Below are 15,811 nucleotides of genomic sequence, written 5' to 3'. Positions count from 1 at the left end.
TATATAAATCCATGCAACCAGCATGGATTTATATAGTGTGACCATAAAAGAATGGTAAAAAATAAAAAATAATATCTATACTTACCTTCCGATGGCCCCTGCAGTCTTGATTCCCTCCGTCCCGGCTGCCGGCAGCAGTAGACTGAAGGACCTGCCGATGTCAGCGTCGCATGACCCGTCACATGACTAGGACGTCAGCGCAGGTCCTTCATTCCATCGCGAACTGCCGGCAAGCAAGGAGGAGTGCATCGGGGGCCGCCAGAAGGTACGTATATATTTATTTTTTATTTTATTCTTTTTTTTTTTTACAGTTTTCTATGGTACCCAGGTCCGGAGGAGAGTCTCCTCTCCTCCAAACCTGGGTACCATCCGCACATTAGAAAGCATGAATTCCGCATCTACATATACAGTGATGCATAATCCATGCGATCTAATGCAAGTCAATGGCGGCAAAAACGCAGCACTTCCGCAAAATAATTGGTAGTGCGGCGTTTTTTTCCGCAATGATAACCCGCAGCGGAAATTTCCGCAGCATGTGCACAGCACATGCGGATTATCATTGTGGAACATGGCAGGCCTTCTACCATGCGTTTTTTACGCGTTTCTGCAGCGTTTTTGCTGCTGCGGAAACGCTTAAAAAAAACGCATCATGGGCACACAGCCTTAGAGTACTGCTACTTTTACTGTTTTAGACCAATGTAAATCAATGAAAAAAAAAAATAGGGATTAGACATCCTGGGTAAGTGATGTTCACACATGGTGGAGGGAGATTTTCTAACTGAGTTTGCAAAGTGGAAGAGATTTTATTTAGGACTCAATTAAATGTCTGTAGTACTCATTCCTACGAGAAAAAAGTGGAATTTTTGCTGGATCCAATTTTCTGCCATTTTTTTTGGTTAATGTGCCCGTTTCTACCATCAGCGTGGCATCTGTTTTTCTCACATGCAAAAAAAATTGACAGGCAGACAGCGCCAGAGCGGGACGGACAGCGCCAGAGCGGGACGGACAGCGCCAGAGCGGGACGGACAGAGCCACAGCGGGACGGACAGAGCCACAGCGGGACGGACAGCGCCGGAGCGGGGCGGACAGCGCCGGAGCAGGGCGGACAGAGCCGGAGCGGGGCGGACAGAGCCGGAGCGGGGCGGACAGCGCCGGAGCGGGGCGGACAGCGCCGGAGCGGGACGGACAGAGCCGGAGCGGGGCGGACAGAGCCGGAGCGGGACGGACAGCGCCGGAGCGGGGCGGACAGAGCCGGAGCGGGGCGGACAGAGCCGGAGCGGGGCGGACAGAGCCGGAGCGGGGCGGACAGAGCCGGAGCGGGGCGGACAGTGCCAGAGCCAGAGCGATGCGGACAGTGCCAGAGCCAGAGCGGGACGAACAGCGCCAGAGCGGGACGGACAGTGCCAGAGCGGGACGGACAGCGCCAGAGCGGGGCGCCAGAGCGGGAGGACATGCTCAATTCATTTTAATGGACACATTTGATCTGTGACTCAGTTGACAAAAGGACATGCTTTATTTTTGAGGGGTTTTTAGACACTCGGTCTACAAAAAAACACGGACATGTGAACATTTCCATAGCCTGTAATGGTTATGTGCAACTTAAATCTAACCCAGACGCAGCTGGAAAAAAATCTGAAACAGAAATTGACATTCATCTCTATCTACGCTGTGGATTTCAACCTTTGCAATGAATGCATAATGGGAAATCCGCAGCAGAAAACCTGTGCATGTGAATGTGCCCTAAGGGATCAGTACCTTTGTCTTCTCTTCTAAGGTGAGAGATCTCTCTGGCATGTTTTCCATTTCTTGCTATAAAAATAAAATAAGAAGAAACATCAGAAATGTGACATAAAACTGCACATGCCCAGACGTCGCTCTGTTCCTGGCAGCGGGTAAAAGGGTCTCACTACTGAGACATCTGCAGGTCCTTACAGTGGGAAATGTATGGATGAGACAGATATACCTCTATATAGGGTTATTCCCATCGTCACAGATGGATATTGTCGGGTAGAGCTGGTAAGCACAAGCATGTTTGTAATTTGCTGCTTATTAATATTTGCAGCCGTTTCTGAGATATCAAAACTTTCCTTTTGTTTACAGCTCGTTGCCTAGGAGACCGACCACCGCTGCTGTCTATCATGGCCCCGATGACATCCCATAGATCTCTAAGGACACGGCATTTGGGATCTAACAGCGACGGAGCGCTCTTTTAAAGGGGATTTAAAGGAATTCACCAAAATAGATTTTTTTTTAAATCCCCAAACGTGTAACTTTATTAAAAAATAACACTGGTGTCGTTTATCCGGCCCCGCAACAACATGGCGGTTATTCAATTTGTGATCAGGTGACTACTTTGCCCAATGGAGTGCACGTCTAGGTCACCTGATCACTGAACGTGACGTCCCATTGGTCAAAGAATACAAACAACCTTTAAGCAATTGCCTTAGCGTTAAAATAAAAAGCACCTTTAAGGAAAATGTCAGCATTTTCTCATAAAAAACCCTTTAAGGTTTCCTAAGTGCAATACTAGGAGCGCTATATGCAATGCGCGGTATAACGGGCGCACAGACGCAGGTTAGGTGGCTCTTTCCACCCTCATGTACGTACACAGGTGGCCGCCATTGCCGCACTCCGGCCGCCGTCACTTCCGGCGTCTTCCTCAGCCAGCGACAAGTCACATGATCGCGTCACCTGATCATCCCTGGCGACCAGCGCGGAAGTGACGTCACGCCGGCCGAGCCATGGAGCTGAGCGAGCTGCTGTATAACAAGTCGGAGTATATAGAGACTGTGAGTGCGATACAGAGGGGGATATAGCTGAGGCAGCCTGTGTGCCGCATAACAACCGCACCGACATCATTATCCTGTGTGTATGGAGGCTGATATACCTGTGACGTCATATTTCTGTATCCTACATACTGGAGCGTCTGTATATGTGCCTACGTAATGTGTCTTCGATGAAACCTTTATTGTCCACACTTAGTTGCACTTTTTTTTCTTAAATGCATGTAGTTGGGGCTAAAAAAATGATTTTTGCAATTGGGTTTCATTAGAAACGTTGCCCTGTTTTGTTCCTACAGTCTTACATTCAACTTTGATGCGATCTGTGGTGATAAATCAGCCGCGAAATGTTCAGAAAAAAAGGTTATGAGCTCTCCTGTCAGAAGGAGCTCGCTGACGGATTCTCAGTTAACTCATTTTTTGCAGCCAGCAACACCGAAGCTGTAGGAGGCAAATGGGGTGACATTTTTAATGTAAAATGTTTTTTTAGTGACAGGTACATTCATTGGCCTTAGAGGTGGATAATCCCTTTAAGGGGTTAATGGTGGGGAAGGGCCTCTTAATCCACAGGCACTGGATAGAGCTCAACCTTTAGGGGAAACACTGCAAATCTGGATGGAAAATCTCATCCGCAGTGTGGAAATTGTCCTGCGGGTTGGAGTATTCCCAAAGATTTCAATGCAGAGGTGAAAATCAGTAATTAAAGGGGTCGTCCGAAATACAAATTAATTTTCCTCCTCAATCCTGATCTATTAAATGCCATAATCTAAACTAATTTCCAATATACTTGAATTTAAAATTCTCAATCCTTCTCTAACGAAACTATCTGTTTTTGTTTTTTTTTTTACTACTTCCATTTTGCTGTTGCTTTGAGAATTCCCAGTGCACGCTGGGATACTCAAACTAAGCGTCATCAGGAGGCAGAGGCTGCAGTCACTAGCACAACCCCTGCCCCCTCCCTGAAACGAAGGGTCATCAGTGATACTCTGAGCTGGGCTAGTCCCTGTGCGATGTGCACAATGATAGTGCGCTCTGTTGTCATCTCAGATCCATAGTAACAAGTCGGCAACAGAGCGCACTGTTCATGCAGGTTGTAAGCCGAATATCCGATTTGCAGTGTGACGTCGCTTACGGGGGCGACGCTGGTCTACGCAAATCGGTTATTTGTCTTGCAAAGCGCACTGACAGTGCGCTCTTAATTGCATAAGAGAAAAGAAGCATGCCCAAAAAAAAGAGATCACCTTTGAAAATACAAAAAAAAGTTTATTAATGAACTATCAAGACAGATCACATATAAATATAAAAACAGTGCTCTGTTTCGGTCTTGTTACTACGGATCTGAGTCGGCGAGAGAGCGCACTGTCATTGTGCACAGGGACTAGCCCAGGTTACCTGTGGATCTACAGGTGTGGAAATTTGGTATAAAGAAATTATAAAACCAATAAAGTCGCCTTCTGCGGTGAAGTTTCCATGTCCGCTCTCGGTTTTCGAGGCTTTTTTTTTACTTGAACTTGACAGCCTCACCTGACCTGCGGGCAGTCAGTGCATCATGGTCCGTACTCTGCATCATAAATAGAAAAATGTGAAAAAAATAAGTGTGTGAAGGAGGCATTTTTTAAAGGGTCGTCCAATCATTCAATATTGATGACCTGTCCTTAGGATAAGTAATCAATATCAGATTGGTGGGGGTCCGACTGATCAGCTGTTACAAGTCGTCGTGTCCCCCCCCCCCCCTGCATGTACACATATTGAACAGAGCTGTCCATTCAACATGTAGCAGCCGCTGCCGGTTACTGCAGAACAGCTCTTATTCTTGAAGGTTATAACAGCTGATCGGTGAGTGACGGACCCCAGCTGATTTCATATTGATGGATAGGTCATCAATATCTATGACAAGACAACCCCTTTACATTTTTTTAGAGAGGTCTATGGGGAAAAAAACATACCTAGAGCAAGCTGCATTTAAAAAAAACTGCGCATGCCACATTTTTTAGTGCATTATGTTGCACATTAAGCCACTCCCCTTTTCAGGTTACCCCCCCTTAACCTGTGCGAGAAATGAAAAACGTAGTAAAACTTCTTGCGTGTTCTGTCCTCAGGCCTCTGGAAATAAGGTGAGCCGGCAGTCCGTGTTGTGTGGCAGCCAGAATATCGTCCTGAATGGCAAGGTGAGCGATAACGAGCAAGCGACTGCCCTCCGACCTAATTTTATATCGTTTTCTACAGCTGTCTAAAAATCCTATTCATGCCGAATTAAAGGGGTTGTCCACTACTGCACAACATCTTCTGAAGAACGGCGCTGGTCCAGAAGCAAAGTATTCATGTTTTGGGGGTTGTCCAGCAGTGAACAACCCCTTAAAGGGTTATTTCCCATCTTCATAAATGAGAAGCGCCTGGATAGTTCTCGTAAAATCAACCACTTTTGCAATTTACTGCTTGTTAAAACTTTCAGCCGTTCATGAGATATTAACACTTTTCTTTTGTTTACAGCTCTTTGCCTTGGAGACCGACCGCCGCTACTAGATAGCAGAACATGTGCAGTGTTTACAAGCTCTTTTGTTGAGCTTGTAAGCCGCTGGAGCGAGCTGTCGCACAGTGCTTGCAAGTTAGATAACAGCGGTGGTCGGTGTCCTTGGAAACGAGCTGTAAACAAAAAAAAAAGTGTTAATATCTCAAGAACGGCTGAAAATTTTAACAAGCAGCAAATTGCAAAAGTGCTTGTTTTCAAGCACTATCCGACAAGATCACATCTATGAAGATGGTAATAACCCCTTTAAGGGAATTTTTCTACACGTGTGAACAAGCGTCTGTTGTATTATTATTTTTTGTTATTTACTGATTCCTGCTTGTAATTTAGTGGATAGAAGGAAACTACTGGAGTTTAATGGCAGACATATTGGAAGTCAGCCCACAATTAAAGGTCTTTGGTAGTGACGATGACAGCCATGTAAAGTGCTCAGTCATCGGTCAGGATGTGCGCACGATCAGCAGGCACAGTGAATATGTCCCTTTTATTAAACTAGGACGGGAGCACATGATGTCTGCCGACCGTGGACACATCCTGGAAGGGAGCAGCGCTGTGCTAATTGGCCTATTTGTAAACTTTTTAGCATGCAGTTCTTCATACAACCTTTTTACGTGGGGGCGCTGTTTGCTTTAGATATAGACTGGCTTAGAAAATGTCCCGCTGAATGTTTAGCAACCCAAGAAATGGAAGGAATGAGATGTGGCTTTTTTTCTCAGTCGTACTCTCAGGTTATGTGATCCCCTCAATTCCTTATTATTCGGTCACAGTCTGACCCCCCCCCCCCGTGAGGCGCAGGGACCATCATCGGAGAATATATTTTATCAGTGCTGTAGTACAACTGTAGAATGTTACCTAGTGAAGAAAACTATAGCATCTGCAGGGTAAAAGGATCCGTCCAGCTGGATTTCAGCCTGTCTGATCCGGGGTATTCTCTATAGTCGTTCAGTTCATCTGAAAACTCACTTTAGTGCAGGGCCTGAGGGCGTGGGAGACTATTTAATGGTGCCAGAGGGAAGAGAAGACTTATTTTTTTGGGAAGTATATTTACAGCTGCCAGAGGGGGAAGGCGTCTGACTTCGAAATAAAGTTTGCAGAAATATCTGATATAGGCAGTAGTGTCTGACAGTGTAATGTGTATGGGAGAGTCGGAGATAGCTGTCAACCGAACAATTGACCATCAGCTTTCTAATTGGGGACTGCAATTTCTGCTGCCAGAGGGGAAAGGAAACTGACATAAGCGATTACTGAGGACTATATTTAGAGCTGACAGCAGGAGAAGGAGACACACTAGGCAGCTTACTGTGTAAATTGATTACAGCTGCAAGAGGAAGAAGGAGAATGAAAATGGAGCTTACTGGAGACTATTTTTACAGCTGCCAGAGGGGAAGGGAGATAAACTAGGAAACTTAGTGGGGACTGGATTTCCAGCTTCAAGAGTGGGGAGGAAACTGACAGAAGGAGAAGGAGACAGACTGGGGAATTTACTGTGGAAATTGATCACAGCTGCAAGAGGAAGAAGGAGAATGACAATTGAATTTACTGGAGACTATTTTTACAGTTGCCAGAGGGGAGGGGGGATATACTAAGGAATTTAGTGGGGACTGCACTTCTAACATTTAGATTGTGAAGGAAACTGACAGAATAGCTGACAGAGGGAGAAGGAGACAGACTAGGGAACCTATGTGGACTGTGACTACAGCTGCAGGAGGAGGAAGGAGCTTGACTAAGGAGACTATATTTACTGCTGACAGAGGGGGAAGGAGATGGATTAGGGAACTTGAAAAGTTATTACTGTATTTCCAGCTGCCATAAGGAGAAGGAGACTGAAGCTTTTACTGAAGACTATATTGACTGATCCTATGTGAAGCAGACATTGGTGTGGGATTAGCTGCTCCCTCATCTCCATTTATCAGGTTTGCTCCTATATCCCATGTATCCATTCCTTATATCCCCTCTGCAGACAATAGTCATGAATGACTGTATTATCAGGGGAGACCTGGCAAACGTTCGCGTGGGACGACACTGCGTCATCAAAAGCCGAAGCGTGATCAGACCACCGTTCAAGAAATTCAGCAAAGGGTGAGGCACCGGTGTAATGCAGAGTGGACATTTATTATTTTTTTTCTATCCATTTAATTAAAACCTGTAGTAAATCCTGGTCTTGCTACACTCAACCCCCACAGCAAGGTCAGACTGCTCTTGGTGCACATACTAGTCTAATATGTCCTGGAACTGTCCCAATTCTCATATTCTGTGATAGCCATCTGCTCTTTTTCAGTGGGCGTTTTTTCTTCAGCTCCATTCTGTCAGCATTATAGTAGCTAGAACTGCCATCCCCTGACTTACCAGCATGCATTGCTCCTCCTATTGTCCATTTACTTAACTTCCTTAACCTGAAAGCTCACCTCTTATTTCTGTATGCAGTTTGACAAACAAGAGAGTAGGAGCAGAGAGACTAGACAAAGACCGGCCCCCGCTTATTGTAGGGAGGCAAAGACCGGCCCCCGCTTATTGTAGGGAGGCAAAGACCGGCCCCCGCTTATTGTAGGGAGGCAAAGACCGGCCCCCGCTTATTGTAGGGAGGCAAAGACCGGCCCCCGCTTATTGTAGGGAGGCAAAGACCGGCCCCCGCTTATTGTAGGGAGGCAAAGACCGGCCCCCGCTTATTGTAGGGAGGCGATTACCCCGCCCCCGCTTATTTTAGAGTTAGACAAAGACTCGCTTATTGTAGGGAGGCAATTACCCCGCCCCCGCTTATTGTAGGGAGGCAAAGACCGGCCCCCGCTTATTGTAGGGAGGCAATTACCCCGCCCCCGCTTATTGTAGAGTTAGACAAAGACCCCACCCCAGCTTATTGTAGGGAGACAATGACCCATCCCCCGCTTATTGTAGGGAGACAATGACCCATCCCCCGCTTATTGTAGGGAGACAATGACCCGCCCCCGCTTATTGTAGGGAGGCAAAGACCGGCCCCCGCTTATTGTAGGGAGGCATTTACCCCGCCCCCGCTTATTGTAGAGCAAGACAAAGACCCCGCCCCAGCTTATTGTAGGGAGACAATGACCCATCCCCCGCTTATTGTAGGGAGACAATGACCCATCCCCCGCTTATTGTAGGGAGACAATGACCCGTCCACCGCTTATTGTAGGGAGACAACGACCCGTCCCCCGCTTATTGTAGGGAGACAATGACCCATCCCCCGCTTATTGTAGGGAGACAATGACCCGCCCCCACTTATTGTAGAGAGACAACGACCCGTCCCCCGCTTATTGTAGGGAGACAACGACCCGTCCCCCGCTTATTGTAGGGAGACAATGACCCGTCCCCCGCTTATTGTAGGGAGACAATGACCCGTCCCCCGCTTATTGTAGGGAGACAATGACCTGTCCCCCGCTTATTGTAGGGAGACAATGACCCGTCCCCGCTTATTGTAGGGAGACAATGACCCCGCCCCCGCTTATTTTAGAGTTAGACAAAGACTCGCTTATTGTAGGGAGGCAATTACCCCGCCCCCGCTTATTGTAGGGAGACAATGACCCGCCCCCCGCTTATTGTAGGGAGACAATGACCCGCCCCCCGCTTATTGTAGGGAGACAATGACCCGTCCCCCGCTTATTGTAGGGAGACAATGACCCGTCCCCCGCTTATTGTAGGGAGACAGTGACCCGTCCCCCGCTTATTGTAGGGAGACAATGACCCGTCCCCCGCTTATTGTAGGGAGACAATGACCCGTCCCCCGCTTATTGTAGGGAGACAATGACCCGTCCCCCGCTTATTGTAGGGAGACAATGACCCGTCCCCCGCTTATTGTAGGGAGACAATGACCCGTCCCCCGCTTATTGTAGGGAGACAATGACCCGTCCCCCGCTTATTGTAGGGAGACAATGACCCGTCCCCCGCTTATTGTAGGGAGACAATGACCCGTCCCCCGCTTATTGTAGGGAGACAATGACCCGTCCCCCGCTTATTGTAGGGAGACAATGACCCGTCCCCCGCTTATTGTAGGGAGACAATGACCCGTCCCCCGCTTATTGTAGGGAGACAATGACCCGTCCCCCGCTTATTGTAGGGAGACAATGACCCGCCCCCCGCTTATTGTAGGGAGACAATGACCCGCCCCCCGCTTATTGTAGGGAGACAATGACCCGCCCCCCGCTTATTGTAGGGAGACAATGACCCGTCCCCCGCTTATTGTAGGGAGACAATGACCCGTCCCCCGCTTATTGTAGGGAGACAATGACCCGTCCCCCGCTTATTGTAGGGAGACAATGACCCGTCCCCCGCTTATTGTAGGGAGACAATGACCCGTCCCCCGCTTATTGTAGGGAGACAATGACCCGTCCCCCGCTTATTGTAGGGAGACAATGACCCGTCCCCCGCTTATTGTAGGGAGACAATGACCCGTCCCCCGCTTATTGTAGGGAGACAATGACCCGTCCCCCGCTTATTGTAGGGAGACAATGACCCGTCCCCCGCTTATTGTAGGGAGACAATGACCCGTCCCCCGCTTATTGTAGGGAGACAATGACCCGTCCCCCGCTTATTGTAGGGAGACAATGACCCGTCCCCCGCTTATTGTAGGGAGACAATGACCCGTCCCCCGCTTATTGTAGGGAGACAATGACCCGTCCCCCGCTTATTGTAGGGAGACAATGACCCGTCCCCCGCTTATTGTAGGGAGACAATGACCCGTCCCCCGCTTATTGTAGGGAGACAATGACCCGCCCCCCGCTTATTGTAGGGAGACAATGACCCGCCCCCCGCTTATTGTAGGGAGACAATGACCCGCCCCCCGCTTATTGTAGGGAGACAATGACCCGCCCCCCGCTTATTGTAGGGAGACAATGACCCGCCCCCCGCTTATTGTAGGGAGACAATGACCCGCCCCCCGCTTATTGTAGGGAGACAATGACCCGTCCCCCGCTTATTGTAGGGAGACAATGACCCGTCCCCCGCTTATTGTAGGGAGACAATGACCCGCCCCCGCTTATTGTAGGGAGACAATGACCCGTCCCCCGCTTATTGTAGGGAGACAATGACCCGTCCCCCGCTTATTGTAGGGAGACAATGACCCGCCCCCGCTTATTGTAGGGAGACAATGACCCGTCCCCCGCTTATTGTAGGGAGACAATGACCCGTCCCCCGCTTATTGTAGGGAGACAATGACCCGTCCCCCGCTTATTGTAGGGAGACAATGACCCGTCCCCCGCTTCCTATAATCCATCTCACTGTCTCTGCTGCCATTTATAAATAGTGATCTGCACTTTGCCATCGATTATCTCTACATTACTGCCCCCGATGTACAGTGTGAACAGGTACAAGAGACGGCCTGTCTCTCCAGAGTTGTATAAGTGTTTGTATAATCTCGTGACTCCTGTTACGCCTGTAATTACTGCCCGCCGCCCATTAAGTGTACTGACCCCGTCTCCCCATTACACGCTGTTATACTTAGTGCTTTCCTATTGTCCCTAATTGCCCAAACAGCTTCTGCCTTTTCAGTTTGTTCCATTCGTTAACCAGCAAAAAAAGCCCATCACCTGGCGAAATGCATCTAAAGAAAATTAGGTCGCCGGTATAAAAAGTCTCTTTATGTAGCAGTAAAGCTGTGGCACGTAATTAGACTGAGGGCCAGAAGTGTCTGTGCCCCCGGCTACGATAGCGGCACATGATTCTGGCACACGTGGCGACACACAGAGCACTGCCGTTCATGGCTTATTTGGGAAATATGATTTTTTTGCCTTCAGGGTGGCGTTTTTCCCCTTACACATCGGAGACCATGTCTTTATAGAAGAGGACTGCGTGGTGAATGCGGCACAGATCGGCTCCTATGTGCACATAGGGAAGAACTGCGTCATTGTAAGTAGCACCGATTTAAAGGGATCCTATCTGCTTTTTTTTTTAGGGATCACACACCCTACAGCCTCATGACACATGGATCACGTTGAAAATTGTGAAAAAAAAATACGTAAATTATGGTTTATCCGTCTCATCAATTCTTGTTTTGTATCCAGGGCCGGAGATGTGTCTTGAAGGACTGCTGCAAAATATTGGACAACACAGTCTTACCCCCCGAAACGGTGGTCCCCCCATTTACTGTGTTTTCTGGCTGCCCTGGTGAGTCCAGATCGTTGAGATTAGTGCAGGTTGAATGAGGTCTCAAGGGAATCGGTTATGTTGCTATTAAGGTGCAGATATAGGGTTATTCTGCAAGTTAATAGCGCTCCAATGCTGTCTGTCCACTGCGGCTACCAGGAGGAATTGAGGTTTATTCCTCCTGGGAGCCGCCGGCTTTCAGTCATAGAGGTGGGCCCAGAGGGATTACAGTCCCGGCACTTTGATTGACAGCTCGCTGTACAGCACATCTATGCAGAGCGAGCTGTCAATCAAAGTGTCGGGACTTTCAGTAAGGCACCCGGACAGTATTGGAACGCTGCTAACCTGCATATTGACCCTATATCTGCAAGGTAATAGTATTTGGCCATGCGTCAGGATCCCTTTAAATCCCCCATACCCAATAGATAGCTGTCGATCAACGCTGTGCGAAAGGGGCCTTAAAGGGGTTGTCCAATGCCGCTTACTTCCATATTGGTGCTGATAATGTTGCACTTTCCAGGACACATAATCGTCTGGTAACGGGAACGTGCCCCATTCATTTGTGCTTGTCGTGCGTCCACCTGTACGTTTGCGGCTCTGATCCCCGGCCTCAGTAGTAGTAACTCTTAATGAAGCGCAGACTTTCGTTGTGAACTCTGATTTTATCTTTCGCCCTTTAGGACTGTTCTCCGGAGAGCTCCCGGAGTGCACACAGGAACTCATGATTGACGTCACCAAGAGTTATTACCAAAAGTTCCTACCTCTGACGCAGATTTAGAATGGATCTCCCATCACTCTCGGCTGGTTTTATGTTTTGTTTTTTTTTTGTATTATTTTGTATATGTATATATTAACATGTCCTGCCATTCCCTTTAACACTATGTATTTATTGAAGACCTTTCTGTATCCTCTCCCCTCCATGGCATCTGCCCCGCTCAGCTTGGATCAGAATGGGATCCAATCAGAAAATTCAGCATTGCCGTCACCTAGGTCTACAAGCTGTCGGTCTGCGGGACATCACTGACTTCACTTTACAATAGATAAGCACTTGCCAATAAAATAAATATCCCCCTTCTGTATTGCTTCCATTTTCAATATTCTTGACGCAGGATGGGTCGCAAAAAACGGACCCATTTCCCTTGTGTGGTTTGCACAGGATAATGATGCACTGTGGCCAAGTGGCCGATTCCCAGCATAAGCAATAGCCAATACAACGCACATTTATTCCACCCCTTTAAAGGTGTTGTCTCATCTTCTTAAAGGGAATCTGTCAGCAGGATTTCACCCCCTAAACTATATATATATGGGCATGTAGCTCTTTCAAAGACAAGTCCAGCAATATCTTTACATGGCAAGTCCGTTCTTCCGTTACTGAGAAATTTGTGTTTGGATCATTATTCAATGCAGCTGAAGAGCTATGGTAGATCTGATTCCTCTGTCACTCCAGCTCTATCCCCTGCCCACACCGCCGCCTCCTCTTTGACTGATGACTCCTTTGCCTGAAGTCACACAGCGCAGAGACCGTCAGTCAAGCCGGAGGAGGTTGTGCTGAGCAGGGAATAGAGCTGGAGTGACAGGTGCTTCAGATCTACCATAGCTCTTCCACCTCATTTGCATATCAATCCAAATGCCAAACAGACTGCCCATGTAAAGGTATTGCTGGACTGAATACTTGCAGATATAAATAGTTTGGGGTGTGAAATCCTGCTGACTAATCCCCTTTAAACGAGTAACATTGCAAGGTGCTTGTGAAAACAAGCAACTTAGTAATTTATCTCTTATTAAAAAATGCTCTCTGTTTTCAAAAACAAGAGTGATTTTTAATTCTATTGTGTGTTTCTTGTTTCCTATGTTACCAGCCACTTCTGCACTTTATCAGAGGTGGCCAGTTTCCAAAGCAAGAAGCGTCACTTTCATGCTTTAGAACCTGTACAGATGCGACCATCTTGGGATCAATTTCCCATTGATTTCTTCTGGCTTCTCCTAATCCTCTCCAGGATGTGTGCAACAAACCGTGGGTGTCAGAATCCTTTTTTTCAGGGATTCCAAAGGAAACCTCCTCTCCAGTATGTGCACAATAAACCATGGGTGTCAGTGTGGGGAGGAAGGTTGAACTTGATGGACTTAGGTCTTTATTCAACCTACGTTACTATGTAGAATCCTTTTTTTGGGGGGATTCCAATGGAAACCTCCTCTCCAGGACGTTTACAATAAACCATGTGTGTCAGAATCCTTTTTTCGAGGATTTCCACCAGGGCTGTGGAGTCGGAATCGGTATAAAATGAACCTACTCCTAAAATATATAATAAATTGGGTACAGCAGTTTAATGCAATTTGTGGGGAATATTTTTTCAGAAGAATTTGGGAAAGTTATGAAATGTTTGTCCTATTCCTGATCTAAGGGTCTAGACTTTTAGCTGAGATGAATCTGTGCTGCAGTAAATTTATCACTTAAACATGAGCCGTGTATGAGGGAGTCGGAGTCGTGGAAATTGAGGAGTCGGAGGTTTGGCTTACCGACTCCACAGCCCTGATTCCAATGGAAACCTCCTCTCCAGGTTGTGTGCAATAAACCATGGTTGTCAGAATCCTTTTTTTTAGGGGATTCCAACAAACCTCAATGGAGAGCACTGTCTGAATGTGAACCAAGCCTAACACACAAGTGAAGGTGCCCATATACCCAGTTGCTGTGCTCTGCACTGGTAGCGCACAAATAACAGTGGCAGGTGATAATTTATGGCTTCCGAGTAATGACTTCCGTGTGGGTGGATTTTCACTCGCAATGACACAATGTTCTGTTTTTCATAAATGCCAGCTTATGTTTTTCTTTTCCCGGAGGACGCAGACATGATTTATATCATAGGAAAAAAATGGGTGCAGGGAAAGCATTGCTTCTAGATGAGAATTTCAGGTTCGTCTCCTTGCTGAATATACAATGAAGTGTCAGGATCAAATATTCAGGTGGGACTGAAGGTACCGCCATCAACCCCCTTCTTTTGTCAGGCCCTGATCTGCTCCTTGCAGCTTGCGACGGCTTTACCTGCTCCCTATGGTAGGGAACATTGTGCTTATCTGTGGTTTTCTCTTCCTTAATAACCATGGCTCTAATGGGGGGATAAGGAGTCATCCTCATGTTAACTAGGATTACAAAAACATGGCTGCTTCCTTCCAAAAGCAGCGCCTCATCTGTGCACAGGTTGCATGCTGAATTGCAACTCCGCACAGGTGTAGCGCTGTTTCTGATCCTAGACATCCCCTTTAAGGAAAGAAAACCTCTGGCGCACCACCAGTCTTCCAGTATAAGGAACAAACAGCTTCCCATACAGTTGTGCTCAAAAGTTTACATACCCCGGCAGAATTTTTCCTTTCTTTGCCTTGTTTCAGAGAATATGAATGATAATAAAAAAAACTTTTTCTCCACTCATGATTATTGGTTGGGTGAAGCCATTTATTGTCAAACTACTGTGTTTTCTCTATTTAAATCTTAATGACAACCAAAAACATCCAAATGACCCCGATCAAAAGTTCACATACCCGAGTTCTTAATACCGTGTATTGCCCCCTCTAACATCAATGACAGCTTGAAGTCTTTTGTGGTAGTTGTGGATGAGGTTCTTTATTTTCTCAGATGGTAAAGCTGCCCATTCTTCTTATCAAAAAGCCTCCAGTTCCTGTAAATTCCTGGGCTGTCTAGCATTATCTGCGCGCTTGAGATCTCCCCAGAGTGGCTCAATGATATTGAGGTCAGGAGACGGAGATGGCCACTCCAGAACCTTCACTTTGTTCTGCTGTAGCCAATGACAGGTCGACTTGGCTTTGTGTTTTTGATCGTTGTCATGTTTTAACGTCCATGCGCAGTTTCCGAGCTGATGAGTGCAAATTTGCCTCCTATATGTGCTGATAACATGCTACATTCATCTTTCCTTCAACTTTTACCAAGTTTCCTGTGCCTTTGTAGCTCACACATCCCCAAAACATCAGCGATCCACCTCCGTGCTTTACTGTAGGAATGGTGTTCCTTTCATCATAGGCCTTATTGACCTCTCTCCAAATGTAACGTTTATGCTTGTGGTCAAAAAGTTAAATTTTGGTCTCATCACTCCAAATTACCTTGTTCCAGAAGTTTTGAGGCTTGTCTATGTGCTGTTTGGCGTATTGTAAGCGAGATACTTTGTGGCATTTGTGCAGTAATGGCTTTCTTCTGGCGACTCGACCATGCTGCCCATTTTTCTTCAAGTGCCTCCTTATTGTGCATCTTGACACAGCCACACCGCTAATGTTCAGCGAGTTCTGAATTTCAGCTGATGTTATTTTTGGGTTTTACTTTGCATCCCAAACAATTTTCGTGGCAGTTGTGGCCGAAATTTTTGTTAGTCTACCTGACCGTGGTTTGGTTTTTACAGAGCCCGTT

General features: G+C 47.1%; 2 protein-coding genes across 2 annotated transcripts in view; one reads left to right on the top strand and one right to left on the bottom strand.

The window, feature by feature from the left end:
- The window catches only part of PALB2 (partner and localizer of BRCA2), a 40,719-nt gene extending 38,022 nt beyond the window's left edge, over nt 1-2,697 (bottom strand). The window contains exons 1-2 of the mRNA XM_073648306.1: nt 2,608-2,697; nt 1,756-1,809 (exon numbers count right to left, since the gene is read on the bottom strand). Of these exons, the coding sequence (XP_073504407.1) occupies nt 1,756-1,809; nt 2,608-2,622 (69 nt within the window). The 5' untranslated portion in view covers nt 2,623-2,697. The remainder of the gene's footprint in view (nt 1-1,755; nt 1,810-2,607) is intronic.
- DCTN5 (dynactin subunit 5) lies at nt 2,650-12,475 on the top strand. The gene is made up of 6 exons (XM_073648307.1): nt 2,650-2,789; nt 4,880-4,948; nt 7,268-7,386; nt 11,052-11,163; nt 11,319-11,421; nt 12,081-12,475. Exons 1-6 carry the CDS (start codon nt 2,742-2,744, stop codon nt 12,176-12,178), a joined length of 549 nt encoding a protein of 182 aa, XP_073504408.1. The 5' UTR covers nt 2,650-2,741; the 3' UTR covers nt 12,179-12,475.
- Nucleotides 12,476-15,811: the final 3,336 nt, after the last annotated feature.

This window comes from Phyllobates terribilis, unplaced genomic scaffold (assembly GCF_046119375.1).
Source record: "Phyllobates terribilis strain yellow unplaced genomic scaffold, ASM4611937v1 Scaffold_9__5_contigs__length_417890890, whole genome shotgun sequence".
Taxonomy (NCBI): domain Eukaryota; kingdom Metazoa; phylum Chordata; class Amphibia; order Anura; family Dendrobatidae; genus Phyllobates; species Phyllobates terribilis.
The sequence above is the reverse complement of the archived record's forward strand: the minus strand, read 5'-3'. Positions and strand labels throughout refer to the sequence as shown.

Excerpts from the sequence above, each read along its gene's own strand:
- DCTN5 (XM_073648307.1), top strand. The coding sequence starts at position 2,742 with ATGGAGCTGAGCGAGCTGCTGTATAACAAGTCGGAGTATATAGAGACT. Across the intron at positions 4,949-7,267 it reads ATATCGTCCTGAATGGCAAG|ACAATAGTCATGAATGACTG; the intron begins GTGAGCGATAAC and ends TCCCCTCTGCAG. Across the intron at positions 11,164-11,318 it reads TAGGGAAGAACTGCGTCATT|GGCCGGAGATGTGTCTTGAA; the intron begins GTAAGTAGCACC and ends TTTTGTATCCAG.